Consider the following 17230-nt stretch of genomic DNA (forward strand, 5'->3'; position numbering starts at 1 on the left):
ACAGGCACAGGCTGCAGGGAGAACCCTGCTCCCCCCCACAGGACCAGGGGGCCAAGGCAGGTCTGGTGGTTGAGCAACAGCCCCTCGCCCCAGGGGCCACGGGAGTCGCCATCCCTCCCTCCTCCTCCTCCTCGGGGAGGGTCACCCCCCAAGGCTGGCTCTGCGGGGCGGAGGGAGAGGCTGGCAGCGAGGGTCTCCTCCCGCGGGGCGAGAGCCAGGGGCCAGCCGGGCCATGCTGTGGGTGGGTGGGCACAGGCTGGCAGCGTGGAGCCCCTCCTGGGGGCGAAGGCGGGGGGCCAGCCCTTAGCCAGCCTGGCTGGTGGCTCCCGTGGCCGGCCAGGTCAGCAGTCCATGCCGTCGCTCTCACACCAGCCAGAGGGGCCATCAGTGCCGAAGTACCTGTCCCCAAAGTTACCTGAAGGACGAGGGGACAGAGTGAGGCAAGGGCAGCATCGGCCCCCTCGACACTCACCCCCAGGGCTCCCCCAGCGCGGCCGTGGGGCACCCCATGGAGGTGAAGGTCTGCGGGCGGCCCACGAGGCACAGCCCACCCTCACCGATGCCCGGGATGATGTGGAATTCCTCGTTGATCCTCTTGTCCACAGCAGTGGTGATGATGCGGACACGGGGAAAGGCATAGGCCACGGAGTGCACCCCCATCTCCGCCATCAGCAGCGACAGCAGGAAGATCCTGTCCTCCTGCACGTCGTGATCCTGCCGCATGCAGAGCCCTGAGCACCCGGCTGGCACCGGGAGGGCCGCGTGCCCCCGCCCCGCCACCCCCGGCCCCTCACCAGCAGGACGCGCACCGCCATCATGGCCGCAGCCCCCGTGGACACGGTGCTGTCCATGAGGATGACGTAGTCCTCGCTGATCTCCTTGGGAAGGCGCAGGTAGTGCAGCTGAGGAGGGAAGGGGAGGCGGTCGCCCATCGCGCGGCGCCGGGGGGCTCGGCGCCGGGGCGGGGGGCGCCGCTCACCTCGGGCTCGCCCGTGTCGTGGTTGGTCTGGATGAGGATCTTGCCCAGGCGGATGTCCTTGCACACGGCCGTGAGGGCCTGCTCCATGGTCTCCCCTGCCCGCAGGATGGACACGCCTGTGAGCTGGGGAAGGGACGACAACGTGGCTCCAGCGGGCTCCCGAGGCTGCGGCGCTGCAGGAGCGGGGACGAGCCCCAACAAGCAGCTCGTCCGCACAGGGACGGACCCGGGAGCCACCAGGCGCTCCCCGTCCAAGGCCGGGCAGCTGCCTGGTCTTGGAGAGGAAGGGGCCAGGACGACGCCTCACCCGCTGCCTGTGAAACCGCTTCCCTTCGTACGTGGTCCCCTGGGGCGTCTCCACAGTGACCGACTGCAGAAAGGGGAGGAGAAGGGAGTGGGGGTGAAGCCGGGCCCCCGCGTGGCCCAGGGGATCAGGAGGGGGAGATGTGGCCGTGGCCGCACCCGAGGAGCGGTGTCTCACCTTCAGCGGCAGGAAGGAGAGGGCATGTTCAATCAACAGCCTCATCAGGCGCTTGGAGTAGAAGATGAACTCGTCCCTGGTGGTGTCTTTGTTCCTGTTGAGGGAGGACACCCGCGTGAGACGGGGGCAGAGTCCCTGCTCCACCCGCAGACAGCACACGGGGCTCCAGAGGAAGGCCGGCCCGAACAGGGAGCAGTCCACGGGAAGCTGGAAGCTCTCGGGGAGGAGACGCAGTTAGTAATGACGGAGGTCTCAGGGCTTGCTGAAGGCCTAAGGTGTTGTCCAGAAAGGATCCAGAAACATGTCCCGCTCCCCTGGAAGGGGACACAAAGCCTGCAGCAGATCATGGCGATCGGATAAAGCGGAAGGACGCCCCGCAATGCTGCTCAGTCCTCTTCGGGGCATGGAGGACGGCTCAGAGCTGACTGGGTGGTGGGGGAGCTGGGCTAGCACCCTGCACAAAACCAGCGGCAAGAAGGGGGGAGCACAACATCAGCAGCAGCCTGGTGCAGACACGCACCCTGACCCCGAGAAGCAGGCGCAGAGGCGCAGCACCGCTCACTCCAAGCACGGCCTCTAAGTGCTGCTGACTCTGCTGGAGGATTTGCAGGGCCGGAGATTTAGGGGACAACTGCAGAAAGAGCCGGGAGAGAAACGGGTGGGCGGGAGCAGCAGAGCGTCAGGCAGCACCACCAGTTCTTGGGGCAACACTGACGCAGGAGCAAGCGGCAAGTGTTCCGCATGGGCCCTGCCAGGGGACCTCAAGGCGGAACGTGAGTGTGGCCAGGATGGAGCAGGGCACGGCAGGACAGCCGGCTCCGGGAGAACCTCAACGTGGCAGTCACCAGACCACGAGCTGCTGGGCCACCTGGCACCAGTCATGGGAAAATGCCTGACATGCTCTCAGCTACTCTCCCTTCAGGTACCAAGTCAGAGATAAACCACTGCCAGGAACCAGACAGACACTGAAACACTTGGCGTTACCTCGACAAACACCGAGGTGCTGAGGGCAGCAAGAAATAAAGTAAACAAAATTAAAAAAAACAGAATAAAAGCACAGCGGGACCGTAATTCAGATACATGTCCCCTTCTGCCTCAGGAGGAGGAAAGCCAACTGCAGGTGCAGGCGGGCTAACCCCATGCCAGGGCCGTGGGGGAGGCTGGCTCTGCTCCCTGGGAGCGTTTCAGCCATCAGCACAGGCTCCTGTCGGAGCCCAACCGGTCCGTCATGCAGAAGAAACCGCTGCACGAAACCTCGTGTTCCCAGCAACGCAGCAGGTACAGCCCCTCCCCTGGGGACGGGCAGGACTGCCCCAGTCCCGCGGTGCTCGGGGGGTATTTCCAGGTGAGCAGCACAGCTCCTCAGCCCGCACCACCAGCGCAGGCACCTGAAGGCAAAGCCCCTCCAGCAAGAGGTCACCCCGTGGAAAAGGAGGAGCACCTGAGACTTGCTGGTCGTGGAAAATGTGACCCTGAAGAATCCACCGACACCCATCTATGCCCCTCGCAGTCCGCGGCTGCCTTGCCGAAAGAGCCGGCGGCAGGTTGTAACACAAGCGCCACTTTACTGGAGAACCGTCAGGAACGAGCTCCTGGCGCCCCGGCCAAACAATGACCAAGCAGCAGACTGACACCGAAGGACTGGGCTCTGCCAGACACGGCTGAAACCTGTCTTCTGTGACCTGTGCCCAAGGCCGTGCGGCCCGGGTGCACCTTCGGTATTTGCTGGAGAGCGTAAGGAACAAAGGAACCCTGCAGACATTTGCCAGTTTCCAGATGGAAGAGGCGGAACTGGCAACAGCCCAGAAGAGGCAGAAGGATATTGAATATTTTTACTCTGTATTTTAAGACATCATCTGCCACTTCTCACATCTCACCACGATGACAGACAGCCCAGCCAACAGTGCTGGGGAGAAGGATAAACACTCGCTACTATCCCGAGATATTTTTGTAGCCAGACGTGGGTAGCTCACACCCAAGAGCTCTGCAATGACCAGAAAACCCGACTAACACGGACATTTCCAGCAAGCCCAGGACAGCAGGGCCCTCCCAAAGAAGTCAGAAAACCAGTTCTGGTCTGGAAGAAACAGGCACCCTGCCTACAGCTCCTCGGCGTGGGCTGTCGGCATGTGCACTCCCCCACGGGGGGGCTTTGCCTCCACGCTCCCCCACGACAGCTTTGGAAACCCCCAGCACCACCCAAGCTCCAGGCGCACAAGCCCGGCAGCGGCCCTGCCTCCACGGGCAGCCTCTCCCAGCCGGCCGCCCTGGACAAGCCCCGTGCCAGCCCTGTCGGCCCTGGGGCCGCTGTGCCACGGACAGGCCATTGGCCAGCCCCTGACCTGGGGGGGACACACACACACAGCCGCACTGGTGCTCCCGCAGAGGCAGGTTCCTCCGCAGCCTCCGACAGGCGCCCCGAGGATGTTGGACACCCTCGGTCCCTGTGCGCCTCCCTTTCTGTGCAGGGCCGAAGACAACCGAGAAACTTCTCCTCACCCAGGGGACAAGCAAGCACCAAGGACACGAGGGGGAAGGGGTGCCGCAAGGGAGGGCAGCCCTGACATCCCCTGACAGCAGCAGCCAGAATGGGATCGCTCCAGCTGTGCCCCTGTGCCAAGAGCGCTCCCAAAAGGGACCCACGGGCACCAGGCCCGCTCGCCCCACGGGCTGGGACCCTCCTGCCACCGCCAGGCGAAGCCGAGGGCAGGCGCCGCCCCGGGCACTGCCCACCCCCTCGGCAGAGGGGGCAGCTGAACTGCGGGCACCCCCGCAAGCCGGGCACAGCAGCCAGCGGCTCCCGAGGAGCTTGATCTTCCCCGGCGCTCCCGGCAGGAAAGCACTGGGGGGCCTGGCAGGGACCAGCTCTGAACAGGAGCCTCCGTAGCTGAAATCCAGCCACCGCATTCCAGCCCCCAGGAAATGAAATTTGTCTCACGCCTGAACCACCTTCTCTGGCGCTGGCAACTTCCCGGCACGCGGGGAGCCCGGGGCCCCTCGCCAAAGCACCAACAGCCACACACTCCTCACGGGCAGCGCCAGCGCGTCCTGCCAGAGCGCAAACGCCAAGGGCTCAGGCCAGAGCCCACTTGCTGCAAGAGGCTGGTGACCCACCGGCTGTGCTGCAGGGCACGTCCCGGAGCCTCCCCACGAGCGTGCGGGTACCGAGACGCAGCGGTGGAAGGGAAACGCCGTTCTCCCACGGCAGAGACGCCGCAGGGCGGTTGGGGGCAGAAAGGACAGTTCAGGCACTGCGGAGTCCTGGCGCGTGGCACCAAATGCTGCTACTGACTCTGGTGACCTGGACCCGATACCAAAGTGCCTTGTAAGCCGGAAGGCATGACCCACACCCGTATTACACCGTCCATCCTCGGCCCGATCACAAAGTCACCCAGCTACTCTAGTGCAAGACTATTTTTCAGTTTCCACCTCTCCACAGTAACACAAAATCACTCTGGAAACCAATTCTCCCCGAGATGCTGAGTTTGGATTTGCCACGACTATGCTCAGCAAGATGCTCATCCGCTGCCACAACATAATCTTCCAGGAGGGCCCCCGGTGACAGAAGGCTGAAGGACAGAGGAGCCTCCAGTGTTGAACAACAGGGAAACAACATTGGCCGGCAGCAGCCTGGCAAGCTGAGACCAGCAGGCTGTCTCCAAGGGAGCTGTGCTGGGAAAGGCAGGATGGAAAAGGTGGGGCTGGAGGGAAATCCTGGCTCGCAGCTCTCTGGTGCATCCACAGGCGCCAGGTTCGGTGTGCCAAGGCACTCCAAAAGGCAGAAGTGGTGGGAGCACAAGGGCTGCCACTGCGGAGCGGGGCTGACGGCACCGCGGCAGCCGGAATAATGACAAGAGATGGGATTTGCTGAGACACAGCAGCTTCAAGCGTGGAGGTGCAGGAAGCCTGGCAAAAGGCTTCAGTCCAGAGCTCCAGCCTGGACCTCTCCAGGGAGCCCAGGAGAATGCCAGCGGGGGGGTAGCAGTGCCTGTGGAGCAGAGGGAAGCCCAGAGGGTCACGCACAGGACCGTCAACGGTCCCACACCGTGCTGAAGTCACGCAGAAGCAAACGAGCGCTGCCAAGCATCACCTACAAGCACCAGAAATACAAGCTGCCTCGCCGTCACCAAATACAGGAACTTTTTACCAAAGAGTTCCTCAGCTCAGAGATCTTAGTAACAGCACTGCCTCAGCTTTCCTTGCTTTCTTGGGCTGCGGCAGGATTTGAGGGGGTGGCTGACAGGCCAAGTCAACGCCCCTCATAAACGTGGTGTTTTTCATTTACCATCTGGAAGAGGCAAAGTCCGCCTCCCCGCAGTCCTGTGCTCGTGCCGGCCGGCTCCAGAGGCTCAGCGCCGCTACAGCAACTCTGGATCAGCGGCGCTGCCGGATCCAGCCACTGCCTGCACGGGTTTGACCCCCTCCCTCCCCCGGGCAGCTGGACAAGCTCCTAAGCCTAAGCAGATTAAGGTTATTAGACGCTTGTGGCGTAAAGGCAGAAGCACAACAGGCCATTCCCGGCACGGCATAAGGACGCAGACCTCAAGGAGGAGGAGGGGCACAGCAGCTACGCATGAGAGAGGATTTGGCGCCTGCCCTCGACGCTGTCCCTTCCAGACAGGGGCTGGTCAGGCCTGGCACTGCTAACGGATCAGCCCACATCCCTCGAGAGCAGCACACCCCAGCGTCATGCTGCTGGCTTTCCCAAGGGAACAGGAGGAGCCGTAGGTACAAGGTCCGCACGAAGGCTTGCACTCCTCTGCCTGCACAACCCCGGCAGCAACCGACCAACACTGGCCTCCGGAGGTGCTGTTCCCCCAGGATCGCCCTCCCGCCCTCATCCACCACTGAGCCACGGATGCGCTGGAGAAATCAGCTCAGGCCACAGCGCTGGAGCAAGAAGATGCTGGAGGGACAAGGCGATCGCTGCTCCAAAGCGCCCTTAGCTGGGCCTGACCTCAGAACTACTGGATGTCCACAGCGTGGCGGTGAGGTACGAGGGCTTCACACACGGGCACGGGTCTCTGCCCGGCGCACACGCGGTGCCACATCACCCGGCTTCTCGCCGCTGGGAACTGCCTTCAGAGCCTGCGCTTCGGCAGCGAGGAGCCACGGGAGAAGCCCGCAGAGGGAACACCTTGCTGGAGCAGGCACCGGAGAAGAGCCCTGCTGAGGGCAACGGCCCCTGTTTTACAGCCCCGTGACAGAAACGCAGGCAGAGACCGCAAGCTTCTGCCACCGCAGTGACAGGGAATGTCTTAGTGGTCCCACGGGATTCGGCTCTTGACCCTACACTAACGCTACTGTCACCTGGAAAAAAGAAGCATCGGCAGGGAATGAAAAGATCAAGTGAGGGGCAAAGCCACGGAAGCAGCAGCCTGGGTCCCTTCTGTAAGCTGGCTCTAAACCCAAGTGCTCAGAGGAGGGGCAGCAAGGGCACCTCACCCTGTGCCACCAGCTGCTACGCCTGTGCTCCAGCCAGGAAAGAGCTAACCAGTCTCCTCTCATCGCAAGAAAAGCCTGCCCATGGCTCAAAAGTCACCCCAGAGCAGATGGACCAGGGTCTTGTCACCAAAAAAAGCATCTGTAGGCCAGGGCCAGCTCTGTTCAGCAGTTCTGCTCCAAGAAAACACCTATGTCCGAAGCCCTAAAGGCAGCGGCGGGAAAACTCACGCCAGGTTTCGTGGCGTGATCCTACAGACCAGCCCTTCTGACAGGGACACGAAGAATTGCCAGAGGCAGGGCCCTACCTGATGATGGTGTGCATGCCTCGCACCTGCGGCGTGTTCTCCAGGACGCTCAGGGTCTTCGGCAGGGGCTGCCCTTGGTGGGCAGAGGCCAGAGCTGCCCTGCAACGAGGGAGCAGTGATCAGAGCTGCGCAGCACACACACACAGAGCCACCGCGCCAGACCCCCTCAGAGCCGGACACGGCCCCCAGCTGAAGGAAGGCTCCTCCCAGAGAACCCACCGCACCAGCTGGACACAAAAGCGCTTGGTCTGGTACCGGGTATGAGATCCCAGAGCAGCACTGCCCCCTAAAACTGGGGCAAACCTCCCCCAACCACACACCCAGCTGTCAGCCGCTCCGCCACACGAGCCCCTGCCAGCACCTGGGAGCAGGAGCAGCAGCTCTGCTGGGGCGAGACCTTGCTACGTGCCCTGGGACGGGGCTGCCCGGATTGCACCGAGATACGAGGACTGTCCCATTGAGGCCCGACTACATGAAGGCCCAGAGAACAGGGAGGACTGTCCAGGGCACTTCTCCCACCGACGGGAGCAGCCCGGGGCAATCCAACGCTCAGGGCAGGAGCCACCCCCCAGAAAGGGGCAGGAGCAGTGCAAGGGGCCAGTCACACAAGTCACGCTCAGCTGCTGTGGGACGGTCATATAGGAGCCCACGGCCACGGCGAGACAAGCCCCAAGAAACCGCACGCAGGGCGGCCACCTCGGCAGTCAAGGAAGAGCAGCTACACCTGGGCACCTCAGCAAAGCTCTGGCAGCAGGGACGGAGAAGAGGCAGGACTCGGGGAAGAGCAGGTGCTGGCAGCCCTCCACCCCCAGCCCAGGAACCGGCCCCTCTGCAGCTGGCAGGGCCCCCACGTACCTGACGGTGATCTCGCGCTGGGTGGTAGAGCAGAGTCATCCAGCATGGCAACAGGGGAGAGAAAGGACACCCCGTCACTGCACAGGCCAGGCACGGCACCCGAGAGCAGCCCCGGTCCCGCTCCCACCCCTGCTCCTGGGGCTGAACCGAGAGCAGGAAAACCACCGCCGGGCACAGCTGGGAGGCGAGGGCGGGCTGCTGGGGCACAGCCAGCGGCGAGCGAGGTGGGGACAGCCGAGATCAGAAGAGCTGACTGGGACGGAGGGGGACAGCAGGCGAACAAGGCCAGGCCAGACCGCAAGCACCAGGCGTCACTGCTGGGGTGGGGGCTGCGCTCAGCCCCGTCTCTGTTTCCCCAGACCCCGCATCGCAGCTCAATCTGCCCCGAGAGCTGCGCCAAGACCTTCTGTAAAGGCAGGGTGGCACCGAGAGCACAGGGCTGTGAGCAGCCTCAACCTCCCCTCTGCGTGCCCAGTCCCTCCTCCCCTCGCCCGCGCTAGCAGCAGTCCGTCAGCCCGCAGCTCACCTTCTCCAGCTGGCTGTGCACATGCTGCACAATGAGGTCCAGGGCCACAAAATTTTCCCCACCTGACGGGAGAGCGGAGAAGACGGGTCAGCCGCCAGCTGACCCAACCCCAGCCCAGGACGCCCGCTCCCGATGCTCGTGTCAGGTCTGGCAAACACCGCGCAGCCTCACCCCTGGGCACCACGATGTCGGCGACCTGCACGGTGGGCTCGATGTACTGCTCGAAGGCCGGCTTCACAAACTTGTTGTACTGCTTGATGACACCCACGATGTCGCGCCCACGCTCCATGATGTCGCGTTGCAGACGCCGCACCAGCCGGATGTCAGAGTCCGTGTCCACAAACACTTTCATGTCCAGGAGCTGGAAAACTGGGAGGGGTGAGCACCGCCTACGCAGCCCCCCGTCAGACCTGCCTCGCTCCCCTCGCCCACGGCCCAGCCAGGTGCAACATCCCCAGCGCTGCCTCCCCTGAAGCCTCTGACACGGAGGTGCTCTGCCAGCCAGCGGTGGGTGACCTCTCCCTCCACAGCCCCCAGCCACCACCCGGCCCCAGCAGCACCGAGGGCTGGGCCAGGACAGTGCCCGTCCCACCGGCAGCGCACTGCACCTCCCGCGCCACACACCGCGACGGGCCACCAGCCGCATCAGGCAGCGATACCTTCAGCAACTCCTTGTTCGCAAAAGCCAGTATCCCTTCGAACACGATGACGTTGGCCCCGTACACCGTTTTCTGTGGGAGATGAGAGCTGTGCTCGTCCTGCCCCCCTCACGCACACTGCGGCAATGCCAACGCTTGGCACAGACAGCGCCTCAACCCTGACCCACACCGGGCTCTCTCCACCCGTGGGTGGGATTCCCTGTAATCGTCCTACATCACCCAACCTTTAAGGGCCCTTAGTCTCACCCCAGCCCTGCACTGACCCAGAACCCAGAGCCTTGCTCCAGAATCCCAAACCTCTGCCCAACGCCCTCCCCGCCAGCCCCCGTCCTCCCTGCGCTCCCCCACACTCCGCACTGCAGCATCTCCCCAGACTCTGCACTGGCCCGTTTCCACATCCATCTCCATGCCTCCGTGCTCCCCCCGCCTCTATGCCCCCAATCCCCCCAGAATGACCCTCCCACACTTGATGGCCCCCAGCCCCTCCCTCCCTTTGCCACCGCACTCCTAGCCCTGCCCCACAGGCATCCCCCCCTTCCTGGGGGCTCTCCCCATGGCCCCCAGCCTGCCTGCCCTCCCGGGGCTCGGCCCGGCTCTGGTGCGGCACCCACCCACTCGCGGCGGCGGCTGTGCGTGGTGAAGTCGTAGACCGGCACCTTCACGCTCTTGCCCTTCTTGAGCTTGCGGAGGACGCTGACGAGCAGCTCAAAGTCGAAGGCGTCGGGGTGGTCAAAGTTGTAGTCGCTGCGGGCTGCCAGCGCCTGCTGCCCCTCGTCCAGCACCTGCGGGCCCCGGCACCGCTCAGCACTGCACCGGCACCCCCGGGCCCCGACACCGCTCAGCACCACACTGTCCCCCCGGGCCCCGGCCTCACCTTGTAAAAGGAGTCCATGGAGAGCAGCACGACCCAGGGCACGTCCAGCGCCTCGATGATCCGCGTCGCCACCGTCGTCTTGCCCGAGGCGCTGCCGCCGCACAGGCCTGTGGGCAAGCGGGTGGGGGCACCGCGGCGGCCCCGGCCCCATCATCTCCCTGGCTCCAGCCCCGGTCTCGTCGCTCCCCCGGCTCAGGGCCCAGCTCCATCACTGCACGCGTCCCAGCCCGGGCCACGCTCCATCCCCTCCCTGGGCCGGGCCGGGCCGGCCCCAGCCCCAACCCTTCCCCTCCCCGGTGCGGCCCCAGCCCCATCCCTTCCCCAGCCCAGGGCCAGGCCCGGCTCGATCCCCTCCCCGGGCCAGTCCGGCCACAGCCCCATCCCTTCTCCTCACCGGTCCGGCCCCGGCTCCATCCCGGCCCCGGCCCGGGCCCCGCTCCCGGCCCCATCCCCATCCCCATCCCCATCCCCATCCCCATCCCCATCCCCATCCCCATCCCCGGCCCGGCCCCGCCGCTCACCGATGACGAAGGCCTCGTCCACGGGCGCGCCGGTCTCGCTGTACCAGGGCGGCCGCCCGGCCGTGTAGATCGTCCGCTTGCTGGTGCGCAGCAGCGGCGGCTCCGGCTGGCACTGGCTGGCGGTCCGCCGCCGCGGGGAGGGCGCCAGCGGCAGCCGGCTCAGCAGCGAGCCCAGCGGGCCGGGGCCGGGGCCGCGCTCGGGGCCCGCCGCGCCCCACGCCCCGCGCCGCTCCTCCGCGCCCGCCGCCGCCATCTCCCCGCGCCGCCGCGGGTCGGGCCGGTGCGGACGGGCCGCGGGGGCTGCCGGGACGGGACGGGCCGCACGCGGCTCCCGGCGGCCCCCGCGGCACCGCCCCGCCCCGCGCCCGGGAGCCTCCGCCGGCGCCAGGAGGGGGTCAGCGCGCCCCGGGCTCGGCAGCCCCGCGCCGGTGGAAGACGGGCCCCGCTGGGCCCCCGCCCCCCGCCACGCTCTGCCTGGGACCACGAGCAGAGGCTCCGGGGACGGGACCCCACCGCCGACCCGGGCAGCCTGTGCCCGTGTCACCCTCACTCTGGAAAAGCGTTTCCCGATGTTCAGAGGGACCCTCCCGGGGCCCGGTCTGTGCCCGCTGCCCCCGGTCCCGGCACGGGGCGCCTCCGAGAAGGGCCTGGCTCTGTCCTCTCACCCCCTCCCCACGGGTACCACAGACAGGGCTCCAAGCCCCCCGAGCCCTCTCCGCTCCAGGCTGAGCCGTCCCGGCTCCCTCGGCCTTTTCCCCCAGCACAGACGCTCCAGCCCTTCAGCCCCCGGCGGCCCCTCGCCGGGCTCTCCCCAGCCTGCCCACGCCTCTGCCGGGCTGCAGAGCCCGGCGCCGGAGCCAGCTCTCCAGGGGTGGCCTCACCGGTGCCCAGCAGAGGGGAAGGACCGTCACCCCCCTCCGCTGCCCACGCTTTGCCCAGCGCAGCCCAGGACGCCGTTCGCCGCCTCTGCAGCGAGGGCTCGTCCTGGCTCAGGCCACCTCGGTGTCCCCCGGGGCCTTTTCTGCTGAGCCGCTTGCCGGCCGGGCGGCCCCCGGCCCGGCCCAGAGCCGCGGGGTTGTTCCTCCCCGGGGGCAGGACTCGGCACTGCCCCTTCCCGAGCACCGTGAGGTTCCTGCCAGCCCCTTCTCCAGCCGGTCCGGGTCCCTCTGCCCCGCAGAGCAGTACGACCCTCTGCTCCGCGGCCGCTCCTCCCGGCGCGCTGCCGTCTGCAAACCCGCCGAGGGTGCGCTCTGCCCCGTGGTCCGGAGGACGTTAAACGGGACTGGACCCGGTACCGGCCCCTAGGGTACACCGGGTGGTTACCGGCCCCCAACCAGACTCTGTGCCCTCGGTCGCCACCCCCTGGGCCCGGCCGTGCCACCAGCGCTCGCTGCCCCTCGCTGCCTGCTCATGCCCGCGCTCCCACAGCTGCTCCGGGAGCACCGCGGGGGACGCTGAGCCCAACCCTTGCTGGGGCCTGGGTGGGCGACGTCCGCTGTGCCCCCCGTGCCTACCCCCGCCAGCCCATCACTGCAGAAGGTGACGGGGCTGGTCAGGCCCCCACTTGCTGACGCCATGCTGACATCCTGGCGACTTTCTCATCCTTCGTGTGCTTCGAAATGGCTCCCAGGACCAGTTGCCTCATCACCCTCCCAGGAACAGGGGTGAGGCTGGCCCCGGTACCCAAACAGCCCCCCTTACAAACAGCTCCCATGTACCCGGCCAGCCCCATCAGCCCCCCGTACACGTTAACCAGAGCCCCCCGCGCCGCTCAGGCTCCCGGCAGAGCCGCTGCTGCCGCCCGGTTCCTTCCCCGCTCGTGGAGCCGAGCGGCTCCGGTGCAGCGTCCCGCAGACCCGGTCGCCCCGTGGGGTCGCCCCGTGGGGTCGCCCCCCCGCGCGCCTTCGGCCGGTGCCTCCGGGGGGCCGCGGCCGGGCCCTCCCAGGTGCCGGGAGCGGCTGCCCCGCCGGGTGAGACCGCTCCGCCCCGGGCAGGGGCCGCGCTGCCGCCGCTCGCCCGGGGCAGAGCCGGGGGTGGTACCGGCACCTCCCGCCGCCGGCCGCGGTACCGGGGGCGGGGCCATGAGGGGGCGGGGCCATGAGGGGGCGGGGCCCGAGTCCTGGCTCCACTCTCCTTCCCGCAGGTGGCCCTGTGTGGGCGGGGCCGCAGAGAGGAGGCGGGGCCGCGGCGAGGGGGCGGGGCCGCGGCGAGGGGGCGGGGCCGCGGCGGTCCCGGCGGCGGGTGCCCGCGGAGCTGCTCGCCCCCGGCATGGAGCCCCCGGCCGGCACCGAGAGCGCCCGCCTGGTCAGCCCGCGGGGCGGCCGCGCCGACGGCAGCCTGCGCCTCAAGAGGTACCGCCGGCCCCGTCACCCCGGCACCGACACCTCCATCACCGGCACCTCCATCGCCCCAGCACCCCCCTCAGCCCGACATCGGCACCTCCATCACCGGCCCCCCCATTGAACGTCACCTCCATCAGCCCCGGCATCGGCACCCCCATTGACCGGCACCCCCATCGCTCTGGCGCCTCCATCGCCCCCGGCACCGCCGGCACCCTCACCACCCCCCTCACCCCGGCACTCCCACCCCCGGCACCCCATCACCCCCTGCTAGCACCACCTCCCAGTGCCCCCCGCAGCCCCCAGCACCGCCATCCCCATCATCCCCTGCATCTGCAGCCCTCGATCCCCCGCACCCGCACTGCCGGCACTGGCTCCCCCATCACCCCCGCTATCTCCATCATCCCCCTCATCGCCCCCGGCCTCCCCGGCACCCGCACCCTCCGGCACCGGCACCCCCGGCACCCCCCGGCAGCGCCAGCTCCTACCCCCCGGGATCCGCAAGCCCCCCGCACGTCCAGCACTGCCCAGCTCCTACGGCTCCCACCCCCCGACACCGGCACCCCCCGGCACATCCATGTCCCCCAGCCCCGGCGCCTTCATCCGCCCAGCACGGACACCAGCGCCCCTGCAGCCCCCGAGCCAGCCCTGACCGTCCGTGTACCGGCACCCTCATCCCTGGCACCGGCATCCGTCCCCTCCCCGGTACTGGCACCTCCATTCAAGCGGAACCGGCACCCCCACCGCGCGCCAGCCCCGCTCCCGCCTCGGGTGTCCGTCCTGCCGGTACCGGCGCCCGAACGTCCCCTCCCCGCACCGGCACCGTCCATCCGTCCCCTCCCCGCTCCGGCGCCCCGTCCAGCAGCCCGGCCCCGGACACGACAGCTCGGTCCCACCGGCACCGGCACCTCCGCCGCAGGCACCAGTTTCCGCACCGCTACCGGTCCCGGTCCCGGCATCCGCCACCCCGCTCCGGGCTTCCCTCGGCCCCGCCGCGCAGCCGGGCTGAGGCGGGCGGCTCCGGCCGTGCGGGGCGGGGGCCGGAACCGGGACCGGGGCCGGGAGGGGCGATGCCGTGCACCCGGTGCTCTGCAGCGGCTCGGCCAGCAGGAGCCCCGGGCAGGTTGGCCGGACTGCAGCTACCGGGAGCCCGGGGGTGCCGGGCAGGGGCACCGGGAGCCGGCGCGGCCGGTGGTGACCCCCGCCCCCAGTCTGTTTGCAGGTTCCCAGGACCCCCTGGCACCATCGGACCCCCCAGCTCTGGCTCCCCGCTGCCGCTGCAGCCCCCCTCACTCCAGCCCAGGCCAGGGGAGGCTCCAGGCCCGCCGGCAGCTGAGCATCGCCTGCACCGTCTGCTGCGTCTTCATGGTTGGGGAGGTGATAGGTAACGGTGGGGCGGGGATGGGGACGGGGGGCTGCCGGGGCACGGGGTGCCAGCAGCTCTTTGCCCGCAGGCGGGTACCTGGCACACAGCCTGGCCATCATGACGGACGCAGCCCACCTGCTGATGGACGTGGGCAGCATGTCCGTCAGCCTCTTCTCCCTCTGGGTCTCCACCCGCCCGCCCACCAAGACCATGAGCTTTGGCTGGCACCGCTCGGGTGAGCCGAGGCCGGGGGGGAACGGCTCCACGGGAGCCCTGCAGCTGGGGTGGGTGCTGATGTCTCCTGTCCCGCAGAGACATTGGGTGCGCTGGCCTCTGTGCTCTCCATCTGGGTCGTGACTGGGGCCCTCGTCTACCTGGCGGCCGCCCGCATCATCAGCAATGACTACGAGATCGAGCCGCGAGCCATGCTGGCTACCTCCGCCAGCGCCGTCGGGGTCAACCTGGTGTACGTCTCGCACAGGGCTGTGCGCACCCGCGTCCCCTCGCGCACCCCCGGCCTGAGCCCTGGCCTCTGCTCCCACACCCCTGCCCCACGTGTGCCCCTGGCACCCCCAAACCCCCAGCCCTGGCCCCCAGCCCACCTTCTGTCCCTGCACACCAGCCTCGTGTCCCCAAGCGCTGCCTCCCCTTGTTCCCAGACCTCCACACGCTCCCAGCTTCCAGCCTGTGTATGTACATCCCTTGGCTCCACACCCCCGGCCCCCCCAGGCAGCACCCCCTCAGCCCTGTCCCCATGCCCAGCCTGAGCCCTGGCATGTGCCCCCAGCCTGAATCCCTGCCCCAGCCCCACACACACCCCAGCCCCACGTGCCCCCCTGCAGTGCTGTGGCTGCCCCACCCCTGCTGCGCCCCCAGCCCTGCCCCACGCTGGGACTCTGCCCCACACTCTCCACCCCCCCGGGGCCCGGGTGTGCCTGCCTGTGCCCCCCTTCTCTGCGCTGCCTGGGCACCATTGCCCGCATGCAGGTTTGGGCAGTGCCAGCGAGGCCCCTGCCCCCTGCCCAGCACAGTGCTGAGCCAGCCCTGCTCTCCCCAGCATGGCCTACATCCTGCACCAGTCCCCCACTGGCCACGGCCATGGTGCAGGGGGCTACGAGCAGCTGGAGAGCACTGGGGGCTGCCTGCCCAGCCATGCCCCCCTGCCTGGCAGCACCAGCGTCCGTGCAGCCTTCATCCATGTGGTGGGTGACCTGCTGCAGAGCGTCAGTGTCCTTGTCGCTGCCACCATCATCTACTTCAAGGTGCCTGGGCTGGGCTCCCCTCCTCTGCCCATGGGAACAACTCCCTCAGCCCCATGCAGGGCACAGTGGGGCAGCGGGGCCCCCACACCTGGGTGCCCAGCTCGCCTCTGCTCCCTCCCAGCCTCACACAGACCCCGCTCTCTGCAGCCCCAGTGCAAGATTGCAGACCCCATCAGCACCCTCTTCTTCTCGGTCTTCGTCCTTGGCTCCACCTTCACCATTCTCAGGGACGTCTTCAGAGTCCTCATGGAAGGTGAGCGGTGGGTGAGGAGGGTGCAGGACCACGGGCACAGAGGCCGGCGGGGTGCAGGAGCTCTGCGGGGCTGCAGCTGCCTCAGCCCCTTCCACCGTGGCAGCTCACCCCCTCTGCTCCCCACCCGGGCACGACCCAGCCCACCCCTCTCCTCTGTCCTTCCCTGGCCCCCCTGAGCCCCCCCAGCCCACCCACTCTGCCCCAGGCAAACGGCCCCGCGGTGAGGGGCTGCCTCACCCTGGAGCCACTGTCCCCAGTCTGGTCGAGGCCCAGGAAGCCCCCACCCCTGGCTGCTCCCACCGCAAGCGCTGACCCCAGCCAGGGCTGGGGGCCAGGGCCGGCCCCTCCGTGACTGTGACCGGGCACTGCTGGCAGGGACGCCGCGGGGCCTCGAGTTCGACGCGGTGAAGGAGGCGCTGCTGGGGGTGAGCGGGGTGAAGGGCGCCCACGACCTGCACCTCTGGGCCCTGACGCCGAGCCACCACGTCGTGTCGGCGCACGTGGCAGTCGGTAAGTGCCCGGCCAGCTCGCGCAGACCCCAGAGCACGGCCAGGGGCTCCGCCGGCTGCCCCGCCATCCCGAGGCTGATCTGTGCTGCCCTGCTACCCCAGAGGCCAGCGCTGACCCCGAGACGGTGCTGCGGGAAGCCACCACCCAGCTCCAGAGCAAGTTTGGCTTCGCCTCCTGCACAGTGCAGGTGGAGCGGTACCAGGAGGAGATGGCTGCCTGCCAGCACTGCCAGGACCCCCGCACCTGAGACCCTCGCCCGATGTGGAACTGGGTCAGGCCTGGCCCCGGCCCCCCACACCGCAGGCGAGCAGGAGCTGCCCCTGGGGCAGGGGGTGCAGTGCTCCGGCTGCTGCCCCTGCCCCTGCTGCGGAGCCCCGGGGTGGGACGGTGCCCCCGAGCGTGCAGGGTCCCAGGGGGGACATGCAGCACAGGGGCTCCCCCGGGGACTGGGAGGGGACCAGGCTTGCCACAGCCCCAGAGGAGGAGGGGGATCCTGCCCCACCGTGGGACCCCCCGGAGCCCTGTTGTCCCCTGCAGGAGAGGGGACAGGAGGGAGCCGCTGCTGAAGGGCCCTGGGACAGGAGGGGACGTCCCTGGAGGGGTTGTGTGGAGCCCAGACCCAGCCTTGGCCCCAGACACTTCACCACGGCTGCCCCACCACCCCCACGGCCATGGGCTGGCTGCTGCCCGGGCTGCGGGGGGGTCCGGGGGAGCTGCTGCTGCCGCTGCACCTGCCCAGGCGTGGGCAGAGGGGGCCCGGAGCTCAGCCCCCAGCCCCAGCTTCCCCGGCCTTGCTCCCTGCCACTGGCACAGGCCGTGGCCGGGTCCTGCCGTGCCTTGGCCTGACCGTTCCCA

General features: G+C 68.3%; 2 protein-coding genes across 2 annotated transcripts; one reads left to right on the plus strand and one right to left on the minus strand.

Annotated features, from left to right (window-relative positions):
* Window positions 1–341: 341 nt before the first annotated feature.
* Window positions 342–10898, minus strand: LOC104342472 (uridine-cytidine kinase-like 1). Its single transcript, XM_086461794.1, has 14 exons — window positions 10646–10898; window positions 10125–10231; window positions 9862–10032; window positions 9251–9322; window positions 8763–8952; window positions 8592–8653; window positions 8066–8082; window positions 7211–7309; window positions 1461–1554; window positions 1287–1349; window positions 980–1102; window positions 795–902; window positions 558–714; window positions 342–415 (listed from the first exon to the last, which is right to left on the minus strand). The coding sequence occupies exons 1-14, from the start codon at window positions 10896–10898 to the stop codon at window positions 342–344; spliced, it is 1590 nt and encodes a 529-aa protein (XP_086317920.1).
* A 2015-nt stretch (window positions 10899–12913) lies between these two features.
* On the plus strand, window positions 12914–16622 carry SLC30A3 (solute carrier family 30 member 3). Its single transcript, XM_086461795.1, has 8 exons — window positions 12914–12996; window positions 14196–14368; window positions 14439–14585; window positions 14663–14816; window positions 15408–15612; window positions 15760–15865; window positions 16241–16375; window positions 16477–16622. Exons 1-8 carry the CDS (start codon window positions 12914–12916, stop codon window positions 16620–16622), a joined length of 1149 nt encoding a protein of 382 aa, XP_086317921.1.
* Window positions 16623–17230: the final 608 nt, after the last annotated feature.

This window comes from Leptosomus discolor, chromosome 2 (assembly GCF_034619465.1).
Source record: "Leptosomus discolor isolate bLepDis1 chromosome 2, bLepDis1.hap2, whole genome shotgun sequence".
Lineage (NCBI taxonomy): Eukaryota > Metazoa > Chordata > Aves > Leptosomiformes > Leptosomidae > Leptosomus > Leptosomus discolor.

Excerpts from the sequence above, each read along its gene's own strand:
- LOC104342472 (XM_086461794.1), bottom strand. The coding sequence starts at position 10,898 with ATGGCGGCGGCGGGCGCGGAGGAGCGGCGCGGGGCGTGGGGCGCGGCG. Across the intron at positions 8,953-9,250 it reads CGAACAAGGAGTTGCTGAAG|CTCCTGGACATGAAAGTGTT; the intron begins GTATCGCTGCCT and ends CCAGTTTTCCAG. Across the intron at positions 715-794 it reads TGGCGGTGCGCGTCCTGCTG|GATCACGACGTGCAGGAGGA; the intron begins GTGAGGGGCCGG and ends TGCATGCGGCAG.
- SLC30A3 (XM_086461795.1), top strand. The coding sequence starts at position 12,914 with ATGGAGCCCCCGGCCGGCACCGAGAGCGCCCGCCTGGTCAGCCCGCGG. Across the intron at positions 14,817-15,407 it reads GCCGTCGGGGTCAACCTGGT|CATGGCCTACATCCTGCACC; the intron begins GTACGTCTCGCA and ends TGCTCTCCCCAG. Across the intron at positions 16,376-16,476 it reads GTCGGCGCACGTGGCAGTCG|AGGCCAGCGCTGACCCCGAG; the intron begins GTAAGTGCCCGG and ends CTGCTACCCCAG.